The following is a 23,251-nucleotide window of genomic DNA, read 5'->3' on the forward strand; positions in this document are numbered from 1 at the left end:
TTACATTTTAGAAAAAAGATAGCAATGATGGAAATGTATAAAATATATTCCAGGGTAAGACTGTTATTAAACATGGAGCATACATGTGTGCTCAGTCCCTGAGTTTGTATCCGACTCTTTGCGACCCCGGGGACTGTAGCCTGCCAAGCTCCTCTGTCCATGGGATTTTCCAGGCAAGAATACTGGAGTGGGGTGCCATTTCCTTCTCCAGGAGATCTTCCTGACCCAGCGATCAAACCCACATCTCCTGCTTGGCAGGCAGTTTCTTTACCACTGAGCGACCTGGGACACAGAACCACAAATTAAGAGACTGTAATAGTCCAGCTCAGAAATGAAGAAGGTAGTAGCAGTGAACTAAAACAGTAGCAGTGGAGATAAATAGTAGATTAAAAGGGGAGAGCTGGAAAAACTTAGTAACTAGACAGAAGAATAGGGAAAATATATGATAATACTACACATAGATACACATTAAGAACAAACTTTGATGGCATTTCTGGCTGGGTTCATACCAACTAACTAGTTGTGTGTGCTGTGAACCTCTGGGAAAGTTGCTCAGCCTCACTGTGCTTCAGTTAAATCATAGGTAAAATCGGGATAAGACAGTGCCTAACTAGAGGGTTGCTGGACATTGTGCTTAAATAGCAAGAGTTGCCCTTTTGGGGTCATCTGTTATTGATGTACCATTTTTCTTCAAGTTTCATCAACATGGTCTTGGCCTCCTTTCTCTACTTGGCTGACTCAAGCTACCAAGAATTGGTAGCCTGACTCTAGCTACATGAGAATTTTAACAAACTGCCTATCAAAAACTGGTGCTTAATACACATTTATCACTGGTACCGAATAAGTCCATACTGTTTAATACTAATTTCATTGAGAATTATAGGATTATATTTTTCAAAGATTTTCAGTTTGGATGAAAACATAAAATTAAGAACCAAGTTGTCTACATCTTCATTTGTTGTGATAGGAAATGGCAGAGATTGATGCTCTTATATATCTGCACTGTGATAGTTCCTGACATAATGAAACCTGGTGGTCATTTGAGCCAAGTTAGTCATAGGAAGTGTTAACACACACAAAATACATGTGAAAACAACCCAGAATCTCTCCTGCCTTCAAATTAAGCTAAAAGCATGCACTGGTACAGAAAACAGCTAAAAATAGTGCACAAAGACTGGAGATAAACAAATGAATTACAAAAATTAAGTGAAAGTCTTCTTTCATCTACAGGCTATCACAATTACACCTAAGGAAAAGAGGATTTTGTTACCTGAACAGTTAAATTGCAACAAATGAATTACTGTAACACATACTCCAAAATTGTTTTAGAATTAAAAGAATGGTAGTCAATTTCTCCTATAAAACTATACTTGCAAAACCTTACAATGTTTGACTATCTATGTTAAAAAAAAAAAGAAAGAGGTAAATTTTCTGGAACATATAATTAAAAGATTACTAAGTATAGGAAAAATTACTAATATTAGCAGTAAACTGGCAACAGAGGTAGAAAATAAGAGATCATGGAAATAGAAAAATTCTATAGAAGAAAAATAAACTGCTGAATAAAAACCATTTCTGTGGGTTTTCTATGGAGTGCCTAGCCCTGGGATCATAACCAGAGAAACCACTCTTCTTTCACATCTGAGTACATGAGGAAATAATTGTTCTGTAAAAATAATTATTGAAAAATATGACAAAACATCTTAATATCCCTCAAGAACTATAAATTTCTAGTGCTACAAGGGATGCTGAAGATTATCCAGTGCCTTCCTTTGATAAACAGAGATAATTTGTCCCATAGATGTTATGATTTCCCCAAGTTGAACATAATCCTGTATAATCCTATTGAGAAACTCACATTTTCAACATCATCTTTTAACAGAGGAAACAGTCTTCTGATTTAAGTAGCAATAGTAAATCATTTCTACAGCCACTAGAAAAGATAATGTTTTGTATAGAAGGATAAAATAAAAACCTCATTACCCGTGCAGGACTGATGTCAGTGGTACTAAGAGCTACATCTCCTTGTTCAGAATTGATAATATTTTTAATCCTCAAATCCAAATCTTGAGCAACTTCCTCTACTGCTTTATAAAAAGGATCCCTGCTGTTCTGGCCTTTAATCAGCTGCATCTTTATCACTGAGAGTATCCAACCCCCCGCAATGCTGAAAATAGAAATAAGATCACTTTTATAATAACATTTTGAGATGACAATATGTTTATAAGCTTGAAAATATAATGCTCAGAGTTAATCAACACTTTTCAGAGAATATAGCTTTGATCTTATGAATCAAACAGTAACACATTTAAGAAAAGCATAACCATTAGAAACAAAATTTAAAAGTTTTTCTAAAAGCAAGTTATTTCAATAAGGTAAGTTACTTCTTCCTTGATTTGAAAGCTGAAGGAAATAATTTAGTTATATATGATATCTGATCAACTCCAGAGCCTACCCTACAGAATAACAATCTCCAAAAAAGGGTACTAAAGAGTTGCATTTATTTTGCAGTTACCACAGGCGATTCTTATGACTAGACAAGCTTGGGAAATTTTTCATGAAAAAATTAGCTCCTTGAGAAAGGAACCATATTTTACTAATCTTCACACTAACTTGGCAAACAGAAGAAATAATTGATATTTCTATTGAATAAATGACCACTATCACATGCAACAGGCTTCCCTGGTGGCTCAGAGAGTAAAGAATCCATCTGCAAGGCAGGAGACCTGGGTTTGATCCCTGGGTTGGGAAGATCACCTGGAGGAGGGCATGACAACCCACTCCAATATTCTTGCCTGGAGAATCCCATGGACAGAGGAGCCTGATGGCCTAGAGGCCATGGGGTCACCAAGAGTTTAACATGACTGAGCAACTAAGCAGAATAGCATCACATGCAACGGGGCTTCTTTAGTGGCTCAGTGATAAAGAATCACCTGCAATGCAGAAGATGTGGCAAGAGCTATGGGAAGACCCCTTGGAGAAAGAAATGGCAACACACTCCAATATTCTTGCCTGGAAAACCGCATGGGCAGAGAAGCCTGGCGGGCAGCAGTCCACGGGGTCATAAAGAGTCAGACATGACTGAGAGACTAAACAACAACAATCACGAGCAACAATCTGAAGTTTTTACTTGTAAGACAAAAGACATATGTTTTACTATTTTTATATTATTATTTGTGGTAGAAAAAGCACTTAGTTTCAACTTACACCTTGGCAGACTAGTTACTCTAGGGGAACATTCCACTAGGTTTGGTAGGAATCAGGGAAAATGTCCAAGTACAACCCTATTTCATCCCTAAAAAGTGACAAACAAAAGTTGGAGTGGAAAGCTGGAAGCTGTGAGTGGTAAGCAGGATGAATGAAGGTTCTGGTGAGGACAAAAAGTTCTAGTAGCAATGTGATCAGGACCCAAACCCTAAGTGTGAAAAATTTCCAGAGTCTGAACCTTACAAGTGGGTAGGGACTAGTATGAGTTTTATTTATATTTATTCTACAATATTTTGTATTTTTGAAGCGTTAAAAAAAAATTGTTTTTTCTATTTGGTTATGGCATAGATATACAATTTTTTATATTGATATGTGTCTAGCAACACTGTTAAACTCTACCATTAATTTTAGTAATTTGCATTGAGATTCCTGGAGTTCTCTACACATACAATCATATTCATATTATCACTAAATAGACATTTATTTCTTCTCAATTGTTATATCTCCTATTTCTTTTTCTTACCTTAGTACACTGAACTGGACGTCCAATGTTATGCTGAAAAGAAATGAGAGCAGGAACTCTTGTCTTGTTCTAAATCTTAAATAATATGCTAAAACATTTTATCATTAGGTAGGTTTTCAAAAAAACCCTATATCAAGTTAAAGTCCTTATTCTTAGTTCATTTTACACTGAAAGGGTAGTAGCCCTATAAGTTGGGTATGTCCCAATAGACACCCCACCTTGAGCAATCCCTGGGCTTGTCCCCCTGCCCCTTTAGACTTTGGTGGCTATAAAAAACAGACCCTCCAAATTACCAAATTCAGCAAGTACTTTCAAAATAAAAGCTGGCTTCCCTTCTTGACTTTCCTCTCTGGCTTTCTTCCTTCCCATTATTTTTGGCCTGTATTTTCATTACACTCACCTCCTAATCAATACATCTAAGAATTAGTTTATAAATATGTTATCCAGCAATATTATTTTCAATGAAATGGTCAATCAGGTGACCTAGTCTGCTATATATCTGTAATCAGAAGTCTGAACAAACTCTAAGAACTCTTTTATGTAAATAAACATTCATTTTACAACTGGTTTTTCTTCTTAATTTTCAATTAAAACTGTAGAAAATAATTGGATGAAATGTAGTCAAAATGAAAACATAGTTAAACACTGTGTGCTTTTTCTGGGAATTAATCTGTAATGGAAGAGTTCTGGAAAAGATTCAAAAGCATAATCAAATATGAAAGAGCATCACAGTGTCAGTTATAAGAACAAAAGAAAAAGCTTTCAATAATATTAAAGGTAAAAGTCACCTTTGCCTTCTTTTCTCATTCCTTCTGTAAGACCAAATATTCTAAATTTTAAAGATGATATAATCCCCTGGATGAACTGTACTTAGGAAAAATTTGTAAGATTTGTATTTCACATGCTTGCCAAGCTCAGCATTTTGACCCTTAACAAAATCCGCAAACACTGGTGCTATGACTTCTATTGCTATACATTCATGACAAGAGCCAATATTAGCTCTTCAAATATCTGCTCAGCAACACAATAACATAATTCAAATTCTTACTTCTAGAGTCTAAGAAACTCCTGAAGTTTTAACCCAAATGATGCCAGGACATTTGTGCTAAGCACTAGAGATACAAAACGAATATTTCTTTTTAAAAGGTCATAGTTGATCATTTGATACAATGAGATATGGAAGGTATAGCAGTAATTTAAGTGGGGAGGTAAGAAAGAAGGGGGTCTTCAGGAGAGCACTCAGAAGAAATTACTACTCTGGATGAATGTGGATGAGAAAGAAATAAACTAAAGTTCCTAACTAATTAATACATCGTATTAAAGCCCTGAGGCAGAAATAGAAAAATGAAGCAAGTGAGGAAAAACACAACCAAATCCTTAGACTGAAGACTAATCAAAACATAGTGACTGAAAGAGGATAATAAGCAATAATACAAATAATTGGCAACATTTTACTATAATTATTGACTATCTTTACTATATAGAATGGAGAAGGAAATGGCAACCCACTCTAGTATTCTTGCCTGGAAAATCCCATGGACGGAGGAACCTGGTAGGCTACAGTCCATGGGGTCGCAAAGAGTTGGACACGACTGAGTGACTTTACTTTCTTTCACTTACTATATAGAATGACTTGCCTTTTCCCTAACATCTTTAAAAATTTGGTAACTATTTGCCATAGTAAATTATATCTTTAAAAATTAAATATGATTAAAGGTGCTATACGAAATATATCAAAAATGCTTCTGAACTATTTTGAAATGAGAGATGTAACATTAGGATTCTGGACTGGCTAATTTCAATCAGACTTAACATTCTACAAATGCACAATATTTAGTCCAATAAATATAATGCAGGTGTGCACTGAAAAGTTGTATAACAAAATGAAAACATAGAATTTTAAACATTTGAACAACAGGGAACTAACTAATTTATGTAACCTGAAACCCCTAATTTAAGATGTTTTCCAAGTGAAAGTATAGAGTGCATTTTATGGTGGCACCTACTGGCAAAGTATAGAAATGCAGCCATACTATAGCTTAGAAGGCCTGATCAACAGCTGGCAGTGGGGACGCAAGCATGATCTTGATTCCTTCCCTGTCTATCATCCACCTTTCCTTGAACTCAAAGATTACTGTGATTCCCTACCACCACTATCCTCTTATAAGACAAGCTACAAGGGTTAAACACATTTTTCTCTCTGAGTTTTAAGGCTGACAGACAGAAGCCAGGGTAAGATACAAGCAGGGGGTGGAGAGTGTAGAATGTGTACATCACACTGACACTTCTGAAGTTTCATCCTGTACCTAATATTGAATCATTGAAGGGTTTTAATTAAGCGGGTAACATCTGTTGTTTTAAAAACCCTGGCAGCAGTGAGGATGACAAGATGGAGCAACTCAAGCCTTGAGGCAGAATGAACAACTCAGAGATAAGTAAACAAAAAAATCCAGGCAAAAAAGGATGAAAGACTGAAAACAGACTTTCGATGAAAAAGGGGAATACGATAGTAGCAATAGGAATAGAGATTTAAAAAAAGAGAGAGTATCAAAAATGCTAAGTAAGAAGAACTGATGGATCTTCGCAACTGAAGGGATAGTAAAAGGGGAAAAAAGTAGTTTAAGATGTGTTCCCAATTCTGTTTGGATGGCTAGAGGGAAAGAGGCTTCATCAAGCTAGGTACTTTAGGAGGATAAGCAGGCTCGCCAGGAAAGACAAAGATTTAGTTTGGGAGATGCTAAGTCTGAGGTCCCTTTGAGGTAACAATATACGGGAAGTTAAAAAATGTATTTTTAAAGCTAGTAAGAGTTTGAATTTCACTGAAATATGGATTAGAATTTGCATATATAAGTCAGAGAGGCAGATGGAAAATAAGAGGATGACACCTCAGAAGTTAATGGGGGGGAAAGGGCAGTCCTAAGATGGCGGAGGAATAGGAAGGGAAGACCACTTTCTCCCTCACAAATTCCTCAAAAGATCATTTCAACGCGGAGCAAACTCCACAAAACAACCTCTGAATGCAGGCAGAGGACATCAGGCAACCAGAAAAGCAGATCATTGTCTTCAAAAACAGGTAGGAAAAAATATAAAAGACGAGAAAAGAGACAAAGGAGGTGGGGAGGGAGCTCCGTCCCGGGAAGGGAAGCCCGTCCCGGGAAGGGAATTCTAAGAAGAGAGGTTTCCAAACACAAGGAAACACTCTACCTGCCGAGTCTAAGGCGAGCCTTGGAAACACAGAGGGCAACATAACAGGAAGGAAAAACGAATAAATAATTAAAACCAACAGATTACAAGCCCAACAGTAACTCCCCCAGCGGAAAAGCCGCGCAGAGGCCTGCAGCCGCCGCTAGCAAGTGGGGGCAGGGCAGGGAGGCGCGGGAGACGTGGGCTGCCGCGCTCGGTAAGAAGCGGGCAGAAACGCCCCACGCGTAACCAGAGCGAACGAACTTGGGCGAGCAAACCAGGCTGGGGGATAGCTACCACGCGAAAAGCTGGAACATAAGACCCCGCCAGGACCGCGCACAGAACAAAGGACTGAACGGAAATAGCCGGCTGCAGACCATCCCCCGCCGGGGACAGGCAGCCAGAGCTGTAAGGGCTGGAAAGGGGCAATCGCAGCCCTGGAGAGACTACCTAAAAAGCGGCAGGCAGGCTTCTTAGCTGAGACTTCAGGGGATGCAGGACAGTCACCACCCGCCTCACAAGGAGCGCCAGCAGTACACCCAGAAAACTGAGCAGTAGAAACAGAGAAGGGGACAAGTCCCGGCGACCGCGCTCGCCAAGCTCCCGAGCTGCTCGGACCCGGGAGGGGCGCAGAGCGCAGTCCCAAACAAGTTTGTGCCTCTGAGGGTTACCTGGGCGCCAAAACCGAGCGGCTTCGACCGGGGAGGTGCGCGAAGCCTGGGGCCAGCCTCGGATGGTTCCTGGCTGAGCTCCGTGGAGCCGGAGCGGTTTGTGCATCGTGGGGGGAGACAGGTCCAGCGGGGTTGAGACGCTGTGTGCCCACGACAGTGCTATTTGTTTGCAGCATCCCCCCCCCTCCCCACAGCGTGACTGAACTAGTGAGCCTAAAAAAAAAAAAAAAAGTGTCCACCACCGCCTCCATGTGTCAGGACGGAATTCAGACCCTGAAGAGACCAGCAAACAGAAGCTAAACAGAGGGAAACGCCTTGGAAGTGACCAACACGGCCCACAACATCAGAGAAGGGCCAGATATATCTTCACAATTTTTACAATCATTCCTTTTGTTTGTTTGTTTGTTTTGCCTTTTTTTTTTTTTTTGCTTTCTTTTTTTTTCTTTTTTTTTTTCTCTCAAACTTTTTTTTTAACTGTTAAGTCTTCTATTTCTCTACTTTATATTTCTATAACTATTACTTTTCAAAAAAAAAAAAAGACTCTACTTTTTTAAAGCAAACACCATATATAGTCTTCGCGTGGTTGTTGTTGGTATTTCTTTTTTAATCTTGGGGTTTTTTTGTTTTTTTTTTTTTTTCTTACATATATTTTTTTCCTTATTTTTTTTTCCTTATTTCTTTTTCTTAATATTATTATTATTTTTAATCTCTTCTCTTTTTTTCTTTCTTCCTTCTGCTTCGTCTCTTTAACATTGTATTTTTGAAAATCTAAACTCTACTCTAGGTTTTTAATCTTTGCTTTTCGGTTTTTGTTGTCAATCTTGTACATTTCATAACCCAATCTTACCTGACAGCAAGATTACTGGCTTGACCACTCTCTCCTCCTTTTGGACTCTCCTTTTTCTCCACCAGGTGGCCTCTGTCTCTCCCCCCCTCCCCCCATCTCTTCTATATCCAACTCTGTGATTCTCTGTGTGTTCTAGATGGTGGAGAGCACCTAAGGAACTGATTACTGGCTGGACCTGTCTCTCTCCTTTTCATTCCTCTCTCTTACCCTCCTGGCCACCTCTGTCTACTTCCTCTCTCTCCTCTTCCCTGTATAACTCCGTGAATACTGCTGAGAGGTCCAGACTATGGAGCGCACATAAGGAAGTGACTATTGACTAGCTTGCTCTCTCCTCTTTTGATCTCACCGCATCTCATTCCAGTCACCTCTAACTACCCCCTCCCTCTTCTCTTCTCCATGTAACCCAGTGAACCTCTCTGGGTGCCCCTCAATGTGGAGAAACCTTTCATCTTTAGCCTAGATGCTATATCATTGGTGCTGTATAGATGGAGAAGTCTAGAGACCACTGTAAAAATAAAACCGAAAACCAGAAGCAGGAGGCCTAAGTCCAAAGCTTGAGAACATCAGAGAACTCCTGAATTCAGGGAACATTAAGCAATAGGAGCTCATCAAATGCCTCCAAACCTACACTGAAACAAAGCTCCACCCAAGGGCCAACAAGTTCCAGAGCAAGACATATCACACAAATTCTCCAGCAACACAGGAACACACCCCTGAGCTTCAATATACAGGCAGTTCAAAGTTACTCCAAAACTTTAGACGTCTCATAACCCATTACTGGTCACTCCACTGCACTCCAGAGAGAAGAAACCCAGCTCCACCCACCAGACCTCCAACACAAGCCTCCCTAACCAGGAAACCTTGACAAGCCACTGATACAACCCCACCCACAGTGAGGAAGCTCCACAATAAAGAGAACTCCACAAATTACCAGAATATAAAAAGGCCATTCCAAACGCAGCAATATAACCAAGATGAAGAGACAGAGGAATACCCAACAGGTAAAGGAGCAGGAGAAATGCCCACCAAACCAGACAAAAGAGGAAGAGATAGGGAATCTACCTGAGAAAGAATTCCGAATATTGATAGTGAAAATGATTCAAAATCTTGAAGTCAAAATGGAATCACAGATAAATACCCTAGAGACAAGGATTGAGAAGATGCAAGAAAGGTTCAACAAGGACCTGGAAGAAATAAAAAAGAGTCAATATACAATGAATAATGCAATAAATGAGATCAGAAACACTCTGGAGGCAACAAATAATAGAATAACGGAGGCAGAAGATAGGATTAGTGAAATAGAAGACAGAATGGTAGAAATAAATGAATCAGAGAGGAAAAAAGAAAAATGAATTAAAAGAAATGAGGACAATCTCAGAGACCTCCAGGACAATATGAAACGCTCCAACATTCGAATTATAGGAGTCCCAGAAGAAGAAGACAAAAAGAAAGACCATGAGAAAATCCTTGAGGAGATAATAGTTGAAAACTTCCCTAAAATGGGGAAGGAAATAATCACCCAAGTCCAAGAAACCAGAGAGTCCCAAATAGGATAAACCCAAGGCGAAACACCCCAAGACACATATTAATCAAATTAACAAAGATCAAACACAAAGAACAACTATTAAAAGCAGCAAGGGAAAAACAACAAATAACACACAAGGGGATTCCCATAAGGATAACAGCTGATCTCTCAATAGAAACTCTTCAGGCCAGGAGGGAATGGCAAGACATACTTAAAGTGATGAAAGAAAATAACCTACAGCCCAGATTACTATACCCAGCAAGGATCTCATTCAAATACGAAGGAGAAATCAAAAGCTTTACAGACAAGCAAAAGCTGAGAGAATTCAGCACCACCAAACCAGCTCTCCAACAAATTCTAAAGGATATTCTCTAGACAGGAAACACAAAAAGGGAGTATAAACCCGAACCCCAAATAATAAAACAAATGGCAACGGGATCATACTTATCAACAATTACCTTAAACGTAAATGGATTGAATGCCCCAACCAAAAGGCAAAGACTGGCCGATTGGATACAAAAACAAGAACCCTCTATATGCTGCTTACAAGAGACCCACCTCAAAACAAGGGACACATACAGACTGAAAGTGAAGGGTTGGAAAAAGATATTCCATGCAAATAGAGACCAAAAGAAAGCAGGAGTGGCAATACTCATATCCGATAAAATAGACTTTAAAACGATGTGAAAAGAGACAAAGAAGGCCACTACATAATGATCAAAGGATCAATCCAAGAAGAAGATATAACAATTATAAATATATATGCACCCAATATAGGAGCACCGCAATATGTAGGACAAATGCTAACAAGTATGAAAGGGGAAATTAACAACAACACAATAATAGTGGGAGACTTTAATACCCCACTCACACATATGGACAGATCAACTAAACAGAAAATTAACAAAGAAACGCAAACTTTAAATGATATATTAGACCACTTAGACCTAATTGATATCTATAGGACATTTCACCCCAAAACAATGAATTTCACCTTTTTCTCAAGTGCTCATGGAACCTTCTCGAGGATAGATCACATCCTGGGCCATAAATATAACCTTGATCAATTCAAAAAAATCGAAATCATTCCAAGCATCTTTTCTGACCATAATGCACTAAGATTAGATCTCAATTACAGGAGGAAACCTGTTAAAAATTCCAACATATGGAGGCTGAACAACACGCTTCTGAATAACCAACAAATCACAGAAGAAATCAAAAAAGAAATCAAAATATGCATAGAAACTAATGAAAATGAAAACACAACAACCCAAAACCTGTGGGACACTATAAAAGCAGTGCTAAGAGGAAAGTTCATAGCAATACAGGCATACCTCAAGAAACAAGAAAAAAGTCAAATAAATAACCTAACTCTACACCTAAAGCAACTAGAAAAGGAAGAATTAGAGAACCCCAGAGTTAACAGAAGGAAAGAAATCTTAAAAATTAGGGCAGAAATAAATGCAAAAGAAACAAAAGAGACCATAGCAAAAATCAACAAAGCCAAAAGCTGGTTCTTTGAAAGGATAAATAAAATTGACAGACCATTAGCCAGACTCATCAAGAAGCAAAGAGAGAAAAATCAAATCAATAAAATTAGAAATGAAAATGGAGAGATCACAACAGACAACACAGAAATACAAAGGATCATAAGAGACTACTATCAGCAATTATATGCCAATAAAATGGACAACCTGGAAGAAATGGACAAATTCTTAGAAAAATACAATTTCCCAAAACTAAACCAGGAAGAAATAGACAATCTTAACAGACCCATCACAAGCACGGAAATTGAAACTGTAATCAGAAATCTTCCAGCAAACAAAAGCCCAGGTCCAGACGGCTTCACAGCTGAATTCTACCAAAAATTTCGAGAAGAGTTAACACCTATCCTACTCAAACTCTTCCAGAAAATTGCAGAGGAAGGGAAACTTCCAAACTCATTCTATGAGGCCACCATCACCCTAATGCCAAAACCTGACAAAGATACTACAAAAAAGGAAAACTACAGGCCAATATCACTGATGAACATAGATGCAAAAATCCTCAACAAAATTCTAGCAATCAGAATCCAACAACACATTAAAAAGATCGTACACCATGACCAAGTGGGCTTTATCCCAGGGATGCAAGGATTCTTCAACATCCGCAAATCAATCAATGTAATTCACCACATTAACAAATTGAAAAATAAAAACCATATGATTATCTCAATAGATGCAGAGAAGGCCTTTGACAAAATTCAACATCCATTTATGATAAAAACTCTCCAGAAAGCAGGAATAGAAGGAACATACCTCAATATAATAAAAGCTATATATGACAAACCCACAGCAAACATTATCCTCAATGGTGAAAAATTGAAAGCATTTCCCCTAAAGTCAGGAACAAGACAAGGGTGCCCACTTTCACCACTACTATTCAACATAGTTCTGGAAGTTTTAGCCACAGCAATCAGAGCAGAAAAAGAAATAAAAGGCATCCAAATTGGAAAAGAAGAAGTAAAACTCTCACTGTTTGCAGATGACATGATCCTCTACATAGAAAACACTAAAGACTCTACCAGAAAATTACTAGAGCTAATTAATGAATATAGTAAAGTTGCAGGATATAAAATCAACACACAGAAATCCCTTGCATTCCTATACACTAATAATGAGAAAGTAGAAGAAGAAATTAAGGAAACAATTCCATTCACCATTGCAACAAAAAGAATAAAATACTTAGGAATATATCTACCTAAAGAAACTAAAGACCTATATACAGAAAACTTTAAAACACTGATGAAAGAAATCAAAGAGGACACTAATAGATGGAGAAATATACCATGCTCATGGATCGGAAGAATCAATATAGTGAAAATGAGTATATTACCCAAAGCAATTTACAAATTCAATGCAATCCCTATCAAGATACCGGCAATATTTTTCACAGAACTAGAACAAATAATTTCAAGATTTGTATGGAAATACAAAAAACCACGAATAGCCAAAGCAATCTTGAGAAAGAAGAATGGAACTGGAGGAATCAATTTGCCTGACTTCAGGCTCTACTACAAAGCCACAGTCATCAAGACAGTATGGTATTGGCACAAAGACAGACATATAGATCAATGGAACAAAATAGAAAGCCCAGAGATAAATCCACATACATATGGACACCTTATCTTTGACAAAGGAGGCAAGAATATACAATGGAGTAAAGACAATCTCTTTAACAAGTGGTGCTGGGAAAACTGGTCAACCACTTGTAAAAGAATGAAGCTAGATCACTTTCTAACACCGCACACAAAGATAAACTCAAAATGGATTAAAGATCTAAATGTAAGACCAGAAACTATAAAACTCCTAGAGGAGAACATAGGCAAAACACTCTCCGACATAAACCACAGCAGGATCCTCTATGATCCACCTCCCAGAATTCTGGAAATAAAAGCAAAAATAAACAAATGGGATCTAATTAAAATTAAAAGCTTCTGCACAACAAAGGAAAACATAAGCAAAGTGAAAAGACAGCCTTCCGAATGGGAGAAAATCATAGCAAATGAAGCAACTGACAAACAACTAATCTCAAAAATATACAAGCAACTCCTGCAGCTCAATTCCAGAAAAATAAACGACCCAATCAAAAAATGGGCCAAAGAACTAAATAGACATTTCTCCAAAGAAGACATACGGATGGCTAACAAACACATGAAAAGATGCTCAACATCACTCATTATTAGAGAAATGCAAATCAAAACCACAATGAGGTACCACTTCACACCAGTCAGAATGTCTGCGATCCAAAAATCTGCAAGCAATAAATGCTGGAGAGGATGTGGAGAGAAGGGAACCCTCTTACACTGTTGGTGGGAATGCAAACTAGTACAGCCCCTATGGAGAACAGTGTGGAGATTCCTTAAAAAATTGCAAATAGAAATGCCTTATGACGCAGCAATCCCACTGTTGGGCATACACACAGAGGAAACCAGAATTGAAAGAGACACATGTACCCTAATGTTCATTGCAGCACTGTTTATAATAGCCAGGACATGGAAACAACCTAGATGTCCATCAGCAGATGAATGGATAAGAAAGCTGTGGTACATATACACAATGGAGTATTACTCAGCCATTAAAAAGAATACATTTGAATCAGTTCTGATGAGATGGATGAAACTGGAGCCGATTATACAGAGTGAAGTGAGCCAGAAAGAAAAACACCAATACAGTATACTAACACATATATATGGAATTTAGGAAGATGGCAATGATGACCCTGTATGCAGGACAGCAAAAAAGACACAGATGTGTATAGCGGACTTTTGGACTCAGAGGGAGAGGGAGAGGGTGTGATGATTTGGGAGAATGGCATTGAAACATGTATAATATCATGTAAGAATCGAAATGCCAGTCTATGTCTGATGCAGGATATGACACGCTTGGGGCTGACGCGCAGGGATGACCCAGAGAGATGTTGTGGGGAGGGGGGGGGAGGGGGGTTCATGTTTGGGAACGCATGTACACCTGTGGTGGATTCATGTCAATCTATGCCAAAACCAATACAGAATTGTAAAGTAAAAATTAAAAATAAATAAATAAATTTTAAAAAAAAAAAAAAAAGAAGAAGTTAATGGGGAAAGAGTTCTATGAAAGAAAATGATCAAATTTGAGGACTCAAAAGAGACCAGAAACTATGACAGCTAGAAGATCATAAAAGATTTTTGGTAGAACAGCTTCACAGGAACGGAAAAGTGAATGAGTGTGAGTCAGTTAAACATAGATAAGTAAATACTGATTGCCTACTCTATGCCAGAAACTGTGCTAGGGCTAGGGAATATTGGTGAAGAAAACCAATAAAGCCCTCAGAGTTTACAGCCTCACGAGAAACATATTTCAAACTATTAGCACTTGGGAGGGAAAATAATTGGGAATTGGAATAGAAGTATTTTTTTCAAGAATTTGAGCTATAAAAGAAAGGAACTGACAAAAACAGAGAAAATGACTTGTTTTTCTTATAATGTTGATAGACTGGGGCTAAAGGACTAGTTGGGGAAGGAAATGGCAACCCACTTCAGTATTCTTGCCTGAGATATCCCATGGATAGATAGCCTGGTGGACTACAATCCATGGGGCCACAAAAGAGTCAGACACGACCAAGCGACTAAACAACAACAGAAGGACTGGCAGAAGCTGAAATTACAAAACAAAGTGAATAATCAATGAAACTCTGTCCCAACAGGTTACCTATATTAATTATACTCACTATAGGAAATATTCTCCCTTCTCCCCATCTGAACTTCATGTCACCCCCATTCTCCATGTATGTTTAACTCTTTCAAGTTCATCCTTCAAGATTAAGCTCGATTGTAACAACCATTCAGGTAAACTCTCCTGACAATCTTATCCCTGGCTCCCACAAACTAGGTCAATTGTCCTTTCCTCTGTATATCCTTCTATTATTATATAAACAGAATATATGTCTTTGGTTTGTAATAACTTTACTATTTAAAATCATGAAATGAATATATACTTAACACATGAAAATATCACGTTACAGAAGAAAATAAGAACTACTCAATCAACTATTATTTAGACACCCACTTCTTCAGTATCTTCTCTAGAATACAGAATATTAATAATTACTCATTATGACCAAATAATCCCAAAGGAAATCAGTCCTGAATATTCATTGAAAGGATTGATGCTGAAGCTCAAACTCCCAATACTTTGGCCACCTGATATGAAGAACTGACTCCTTGGAAAAGACCCTGATGCTGGGAAAGATTGAAGGCAGGAGGAGAAGGGGACAACAGAGGATGAGATGGTGTGATGGCACCACCAACTCGATGGACATGAGTTTGAGCAAGCTCCAGGAGTTAGTGATGGACAGGGAATCCTGGCATGCTGCAATCCATGGGGCTGCAAAGAGTCGGACACAAGTGAGCAACTGAACTGAACTGATGACCAAATAGGATATTCAAAATAATCAGCTGCTAAACTGAAGAACTGAAGGCTATTCTCTTATCCAAGGTGCCTCTAAAACATACTTCTACCCTGTTGTACAAAAGTGTATGTACAAATGTACTTTTACCCTGTTACTACACCAACCAGAAATTCCTCCAAAAAAGAATGTAATTACAACAAATGGATTAAATATACGCACTTATATCTGTTCTCTTCTAAAGTACCACTAAAGCAACAAAAGAAGGCAAAGATTTTAAATCCATAAAGGAAAAGAGTGTGAGAGAGGAGATAATAGTCGAGAGCAGAGGCATGTTATGGAACTACAGAAAGACGAAGAGCAGATGGAAAAGTAGTAACTGACTACCCAGAACAGAGAAAGCTACAAGCCAAGTAACTGCTCAGAGAGACACCAAGAAGTAGTCATCTCAGAAACTGAAGGCTATGGTGAAGGTGTCATTGCAAATAAGAAAGCTGATTAACAGTATAAACAAGGAACACTTAGACTCCTAAATCTCCTGTCTTATTCTGAGCAGTCAGGACTAGTGAATTTCTCTCACTTCAGAATGGAAAGCAGGATCATGCTGAAGAAACTAAGCCAGGGAGGCTCCAGACCTAGAGGCACCAACAACTGGAAAGAGAGAGACTGAGTAAAAGTCTGCATGTTCAACTGGGTGATTCAAAATCAAGTTACACTACTTCAAATCCCAGACTATTGCTAGCCAGATGGACTATATTCAGAAGGAGACTAAAGGATGCCATTGTGGAAATTTGGGGATAAGTTCCAAAGGAAAGACCTGTAGTTATTTACATTTGGAGAATCCCCAATAAAAAAGCCAACTGGTGTGACTATGCTGTCTAATCAGGCCTCATTCTTAAATATTTAACAGTCTAGAATCATACCACATTTTAGGAGCACCTTTAACTTGAAAGAGGGCAAAAGAAACAAAAGCACTCAGCTTAGATAAAACAAAGACTATCCAGGAAGCAGATAAAAATAATCATAAAAATTAAATAATCTTAAAGAGATAAATAAAACATAAGACCACATACAATCACATGTGAGAATAATGATACTTATCTCCCATTTACCCTTTCTCAGGAAACTACTTGAGCAAAATAAAAGGTTTAACCAATAAAAAAAACAAAGTCATGAAATCCAGGAAACAAGGCAGAGGCAAAGAAAATTCACAAGGTGATAAAGCTTCATGGGTGACACTCTGAAAAAGGCCTGGCAAGCAAAAGTACATAGACCAAATGAAGAAGACAGATGACTTTCCAGAAAAAAACGTCTGCAAGGGCAAAAACCAGAACTGATAGATGACCTAATAAAAAGAAGAAATTGTATAGTTTCATCAGCAAACTTGATAAAGAATTAATGATAAATGTACAAAAACAAAGCAGAAGAAAAAAGTAGATAATCATTGACTTTAGAAAAAACAAAAATGTACGCAAGATAGGAAGTATAATAATAGTATATAATATAGTTTAGCTGCAGGCAATAATTACAGAGTTATAACAAGTGTGCATATGTGTCTATGTGTGTGGAAGGAGGGGGAGAGGAAAAGAGGAGTGTTGGGAGGTTAGTGAGTAGGTGGCAAATCCTCATCTGCCATGGTAGGAAATTAACAGGTAATGTCTAAACTTGAAACTTAAATACAGCTGCATAGACTGACAAGGGTTTAATACCCAAAATATACAAACAGCTCATAGAACTCACTATCAAAACCCAAATAATCCAATCAAAAAATGGGCAGACTTGAACAGACATTTTTCCAAATAAGACATAGAGATGGCTAACAGACACATTGCTAATTATTAGAAAAATGCAAATCAAAACCACAATAAGATATCAACTCACACCTGTCAGAATGGTCATCATCAAAAAGTCTACAAATAACAAGTGCTGGAGAGGATGCAGAGAAAAGGGAATCCTCAAACACTGTTAGAGGGAATATAAACAGGTGCAGTCACTATGGAAGACAGTATGAAGGTGCCTTAAAAACTTAAAAATAGAACTACCATTATTATCCAGCAATTCTACTCCTGGGTACATATCTGGAAAAGTTGAAAACACTAATTTGAAAAGATATAAGTACCCTAATATTCACAGCAGCTTTATTAACACAGCTAAGATATGGAAGCAACCCTAGTGCCTAACAACAGGTAACTGGATTAAGAAAATGTGGTATATATTCACAATGGAATATTACTCAGCCATACAAAAAGAATGAAATATTGCCATTAGCAGCAATGTGGATGGACCTAGAGAATATTATGCCTGGTAAAGTCAGAGATACTAAATGATAGCCCTCACATCTGGAATCTAAAAATGAATGTATATACAAAACAGAAGGAGACTCACAGACATAAAAAATAAACTTATGGTTACCACAGTGGGTAGGGAATAAATTAGGAATATAGGATTAATAGATACTACTATATGTAAAATAGATAAGCAAGAAGTATTTACTGTATAGCACAGGGAATATACACAATATCTTATAATAACCTATAATGGAATATAAACTGCAAAAATACTGAATGCTTTATACTTGAACTAACATAACACTGTAAATCAACTATTGCAGGAGACCCTGGTTTGATCCTTGGGTCAGGAAGATCCGCTGAAGGGATAGGCTACCACTCCAGTATTCTTGGGCTTCCCTGGTGGCTCAGCTGGTAAAGAATCAGCCTGCAATGTGGGAGACCTGGGTTTGATCCTTGGGTTGGGAAGATCCCCTGGAGAAGGGAACGGCTACCCACTCCAGTATTCTGGCCTGGAGAATTCCATGGACTGTATAGTCCATGGGGTTGCAAAGAGCTGGACACAACTGAGCAACTTTCACTTTAGTTACTTTAGTTTTAGCTATGTAGAGATGTGGATAGACTTAAGAGTCTGTCACACAAAGTGAAGTACGTCAGAAGAGGAAAACAAATATCATATATTAACACATCTAAGGTCCGTCTAGTCAAGGCTATGGTTTCTCCTGTGGTCATGTATGGATGTGAGAGTTGGACTGTGAAGAAGGCTGAGAGCCAAAGAGTTGATGCTTTTGAACTGTGGTGCTGGAGAAGACTCTTGAGGGTCCCTTGGACTGCAAGGAGATCCAACCAGTCCATTCTGAAGGAGATCAGCCCTGGGATTTCTTTGGGAATGATGCTAAAGCTGAAACTCCAGTACTTTGGCCACCTCATGTGAAGAGTTGACTCATGATGCTGGGAGGGACTGGGGGCAGGAGGAGAAGGGGACGACTGAGGATGAGATGGCTGGATGGCATCACCGACTCGATGAACATGAGTCTGAGTGAACTCCAGGAGTTGGTGATGGACAGGGAGGCCTGGCGTGCTGCGATTCATGGGGTCACAAAGAGTCGGACACGACTGAACGATTGAACTGAACTGAACACATATATTTGGAATCCAGAAAAATGGTACATATGAACCTATTTCCAGGGCAGGGATAGAGATGCACATGTAGAGAAAAGACATGTGGATGCAAGGAGGATGGGAAGAATGGGATGAACTGGGAGATTAGGATTGACATACATACACTACCATGTGTAAAATAAGTAGCTAGTAGTGGGCTGCCGTCTATGGGGTCGCACAGTGTCGGACACAACTGAAGCAACTTAGCAGCAGCAGGAACCCACTAGGGAGAAGGCAATGACACCCCACTCCAGTACTCTTGCCTGGAAAATCCCATGGACAGAGAAGCCTGGTAAGCTGCAGTCCATGGGGTCGCTAAAAGTCAGACATGACAGAGCGACTTCACTTTCACTTTTCACTTTCATGTATTGGAGCAGGAAATGGCAACCCACTCCAGTGTTCTTGCCTGGAGAAGCCCAGGGAATGGAGCCTGGTGGGCTGCCCTCTATGGGGTCACACAGAGTCGGACACGACTGAAGCGACTTAGCAGCAGCAGCAGCAGCAGCAGGAACCCACTATAGAATACAGGAAGCTCAGTTCGGTAGTCTGTGATGATCTAGATGGTTGAGATGAGGGTGGCAGGGAGGTCAACGAGGGAGAAGATATATGTATACATATAGCTGATTCACTGTACTGTACAGCAGAAACTAACAAAATGATATACAGCAATTATATTCCAATAAAAAAACAGCTGTATAAAAATTCCATTTAAGTGAGGTAAATATAGAAACAAACAAAAAATATTAAAAGTTGATTCCTCTGAGGACTTTATTACTGTAAGTCTGTAGTACCATTTGATTTTAATAAAAATATACCTATTTTGTTTTACTAAAAATAAAATATTCTTTAAAATTAATTATCTGCTGTGAAGAAATGGACAGTCAATATATTATTTGGATGTGCAGAATATGTCACTGATATTGACTATAAGTCATATTCAAATCCTCTTCCAAATTCACTTCACTGTAATAGATATCCATATAAGAAAATAGGGATTTCCTTGGTGGCTCAGCAGCAAAGAATCCACCAATGCAGGAGACACGGGAGACGTGGGTTTGATCTGTGGGTCGGGAAGACTCCTTGGAGAAGGAAATGCAACCCACTCCAGTACTCTTGCTGGGAAAACCCCATGGACCGAGGAGCCTGGCTATAGGCCATAGGGTCACAAAGAGTCTGACACAACTGAGTGACTGAGCACAAGCATAAGATGATAGAAGGAAACAATTCAGAACAAAATCCTGAGAATAATTCTTCCTGGAATCTTAAAATGGAAAGAAGTTTCACAGAATAAGAAACAGTGATTAACAGAATAGGTTCCAGGGTTAGAACTGAATTCAGGTCCCAACTGTGCTACTTAACAATGATGTGACTAAATTCAGTTTCTTCCTCTCTAAACTTAGTATTTATCTAGAATTTAGGTGGAATAGTCATGTGATTATAATTTATTAATCTAGATTTTTAAAACTGAAGTACAGTTGATTTATAATATATTCATTTCTGGTGTACAGTAAAGGGATTCAGTTACGCATATACATATTCTTTTTCATATTCTTTTCCAATACAGTTTGTCATAGGATATATAGTTCCCTGTACTAAACAAGAGGACCTTATAGTTTACCTGTTTCATATATAGTATTCAATAGTTTGTATCTGCTAATCCCAAACTCCCAATTTATCCCTCCTTCCTAAATTCTGCCACCCTCCTTATCTGGATATTTTGTTTCTCATTTCTAGTTAGGTTTGATGTTTGATCATCTCAATAGCTCCTATTTTTCTATCCACTTGATTCTGTGAATTTTAAAGACAGACTAATAACACATATTTGTCATACCTTGGATTTGATATTTCTCCAAGAATTTCATCTAATTTGTCAATGAAATTAATAAAATTAGACAATCCTTTTATATGTGCCCTTAAAGGATCAGATGGTGATGGTGCATATCCTTTCCCTCCAAGCTCTATTGTTCTAATAAACGACGTGGCCACCTATGAATTAAAACAGATGGTTATGTTTAATGATTTAGTAAGTTAAAACTACATCTTATTTTATGAATTAGGCACATTTACATATTTCTATGTATATAGGTAAGGTGATGCATTTTTTTATGATTCATGCTACATTTTCATTCAGAAGCAAATAATAATAATAAAAAAACAGGTGTCATGCAGAAGGTGTGCCAGCCAAAGTGATGGCAACATACAGATGGAAACTGAGACTGAAGAGTCGAGTTAAGGACAAATTAAGGGCATAAGAATATGTTCACAGTTGAGAATTCCCTGGTGGTCCAGTGGTAGGACGCCACACTTGCACTGTAGAAGGGACAGGTTCAATTCCTGGTCTGGGAGCTTTACAGTGCAGCAGCAACAAAAAAATAAAAGAAAGTATATCACTGTCTATAAAGAATTAGACAGTGATATTCTATAAATAATAAATATATTCTTCAGTAGATTAACTACTGGCTACTGGAATTGTTATATGGAACAAAGGGAATTTTCAGTGCCAACTGTGTTGAGTTATTCAAGGTTGGACAATTAATTCAACTCTTCTAAATCTTAGTTTCTTTATTTGTAAAATAAAGATTTAGATGAGATAATACTAAGCCCCATCTAGCTTTCACATTTTAGGATTATTTGACCATGTGTAGTTCAAAAGGCCTCGCTTTTACCATGATAAAGAATACATGTTTGATGGCTATACATTAGGCCATCTCCATCAAAAACAAAATGTTCTAAAGCTGCATTTTCCAAAGTATATCCAAAGAAAGAAAAAGAAAAATCTCTGAAATTTAAATAATCTGAAAAAAGTTCCATAGTTAAAATTATTTAGGAAACAACAAATTAAATAGCAAAGTTAACTTAAGCAGAGTTCCTTATGGCAGGACTTCTCAGAGCTTTTGATATAAACTTATGTATTCTGTATATCCAAAAAGGGTATAAATGATTTCCAACTTTTTGCCCTTGGAAATATTTATTCAAGGAGCACTGAATAGGAACTTCTGCCTCTGGAAATTATTTATTTCAGGAAAATTTAACTGCACTAGCATTCTACAGAACACATGTAGGCAAACACTGCTTTAGAAAATATTCCCTTATTAACTTTGAAGGATATAGTAAGAAAAAAAATACCGAAGACTTTCAAATACATGCGGTAGAACACATATTCACAATTTAAAAGTTGTTCTATCATAGCTACAAGAATTCTACATTAAGGTACATGGATCCACAGTTCAGAATCTCTAAAAAATCTTGAAAATGTAACATGTCCATACCAAAAAGATAGACATCTGTTTCTCTCGAGCAGCATGTTTCAAATCAGTGAAGGCTTCTCTTCCAAGTCCTCTATCAGGAATATTGAGAATATGAGCCAGAGCCAGGTCATTCTTCGAATTCACTAGCAGGTTTAAATATGAGTAGATAATTTTCTTTGCTAGTAACCGTACCTGTACAATAAAATATTTCCTTTATTGAAGATTTCTAAATTCACAAATAATCTTTATAATATGCAGTAAAATACTTATGATCATTCAATGACAAATGCTCACTCCGCTCTTTGGGAAATGAGAATCGCCATATAAACCAAAAATTTGGTTTGAACAAAGAACATATCCTTGCTCATGAAAATAACCTGCCATCAATGAAAATCTGTAAATAACAACTATCATAATTGCTGGAAAATGTCTTCTAAGAAATTATATAAAAGGTACAGCTGCATTTCTGATGAGACCTGATCTCATTCCCCTACATATATTTGCCACTAAATAATAACCAATAATGAACTCCCCTGAAGCATAAGGGATGGGCCTATGGGCACTATTTGGTACTATACCCATGTCTCTTTATAGGGCAAGATATAAGGGCTGAGGTTAAATTGCTAAATTTTTAAAGTATTACAAGATACTGACTTACTACCAAGAAACCAAC

General features: G+C 37.9%; 1 protein-coding gene across 2 annotated transcripts in view; it reads right to left on the minus strand.

Annotated features, from left to right (window-relative positions):
* LOC120858661 (PARP1 binding protein) overlaps window positions 1-23,251 on the minus strand; it is a 70,249-nt gene that overhangs the window by 20,254 nt on the left and 26,744 nt on the right. For both annotated transcript variants that reach the window (XM_040234859.1, XM_040234860.1), the window contains exons 5-7: window positions 22,600-22,770; window positions 21,162-21,316; window positions 1,984-2,167 (exon numbers count right to left, since the gene is read on the minus strand). In XM_040234859.1, coding sequence (XP_040090793.1) covers window positions 1,984-2,167; window positions 21,162-21,316; window positions 22,600-22,770 — 510 coding nt within the window. The remainder of the gene's footprint in view (window positions 1-1,983; window positions 2,168-21,161; window positions 21,317-22,599; window positions 22,771-23,251) is intronic.

The sequence above is a fragment of the Oryx dammah genome, unplaced genomic scaffold (genome assembly GCF_014754425.2).
Source record: "Oryx dammah isolate SB20612 unplaced genomic scaffold, SCBI_Odam_1.1 HiC_scaffold_29, whole genome shotgun sequence".
In the NCBI taxonomy this organism is placed as follows: Eukaryota; Metazoa; Chordata; class Mammalia; order Artiodactyla; family Bovidae; genus Oryx; species Oryx dammah.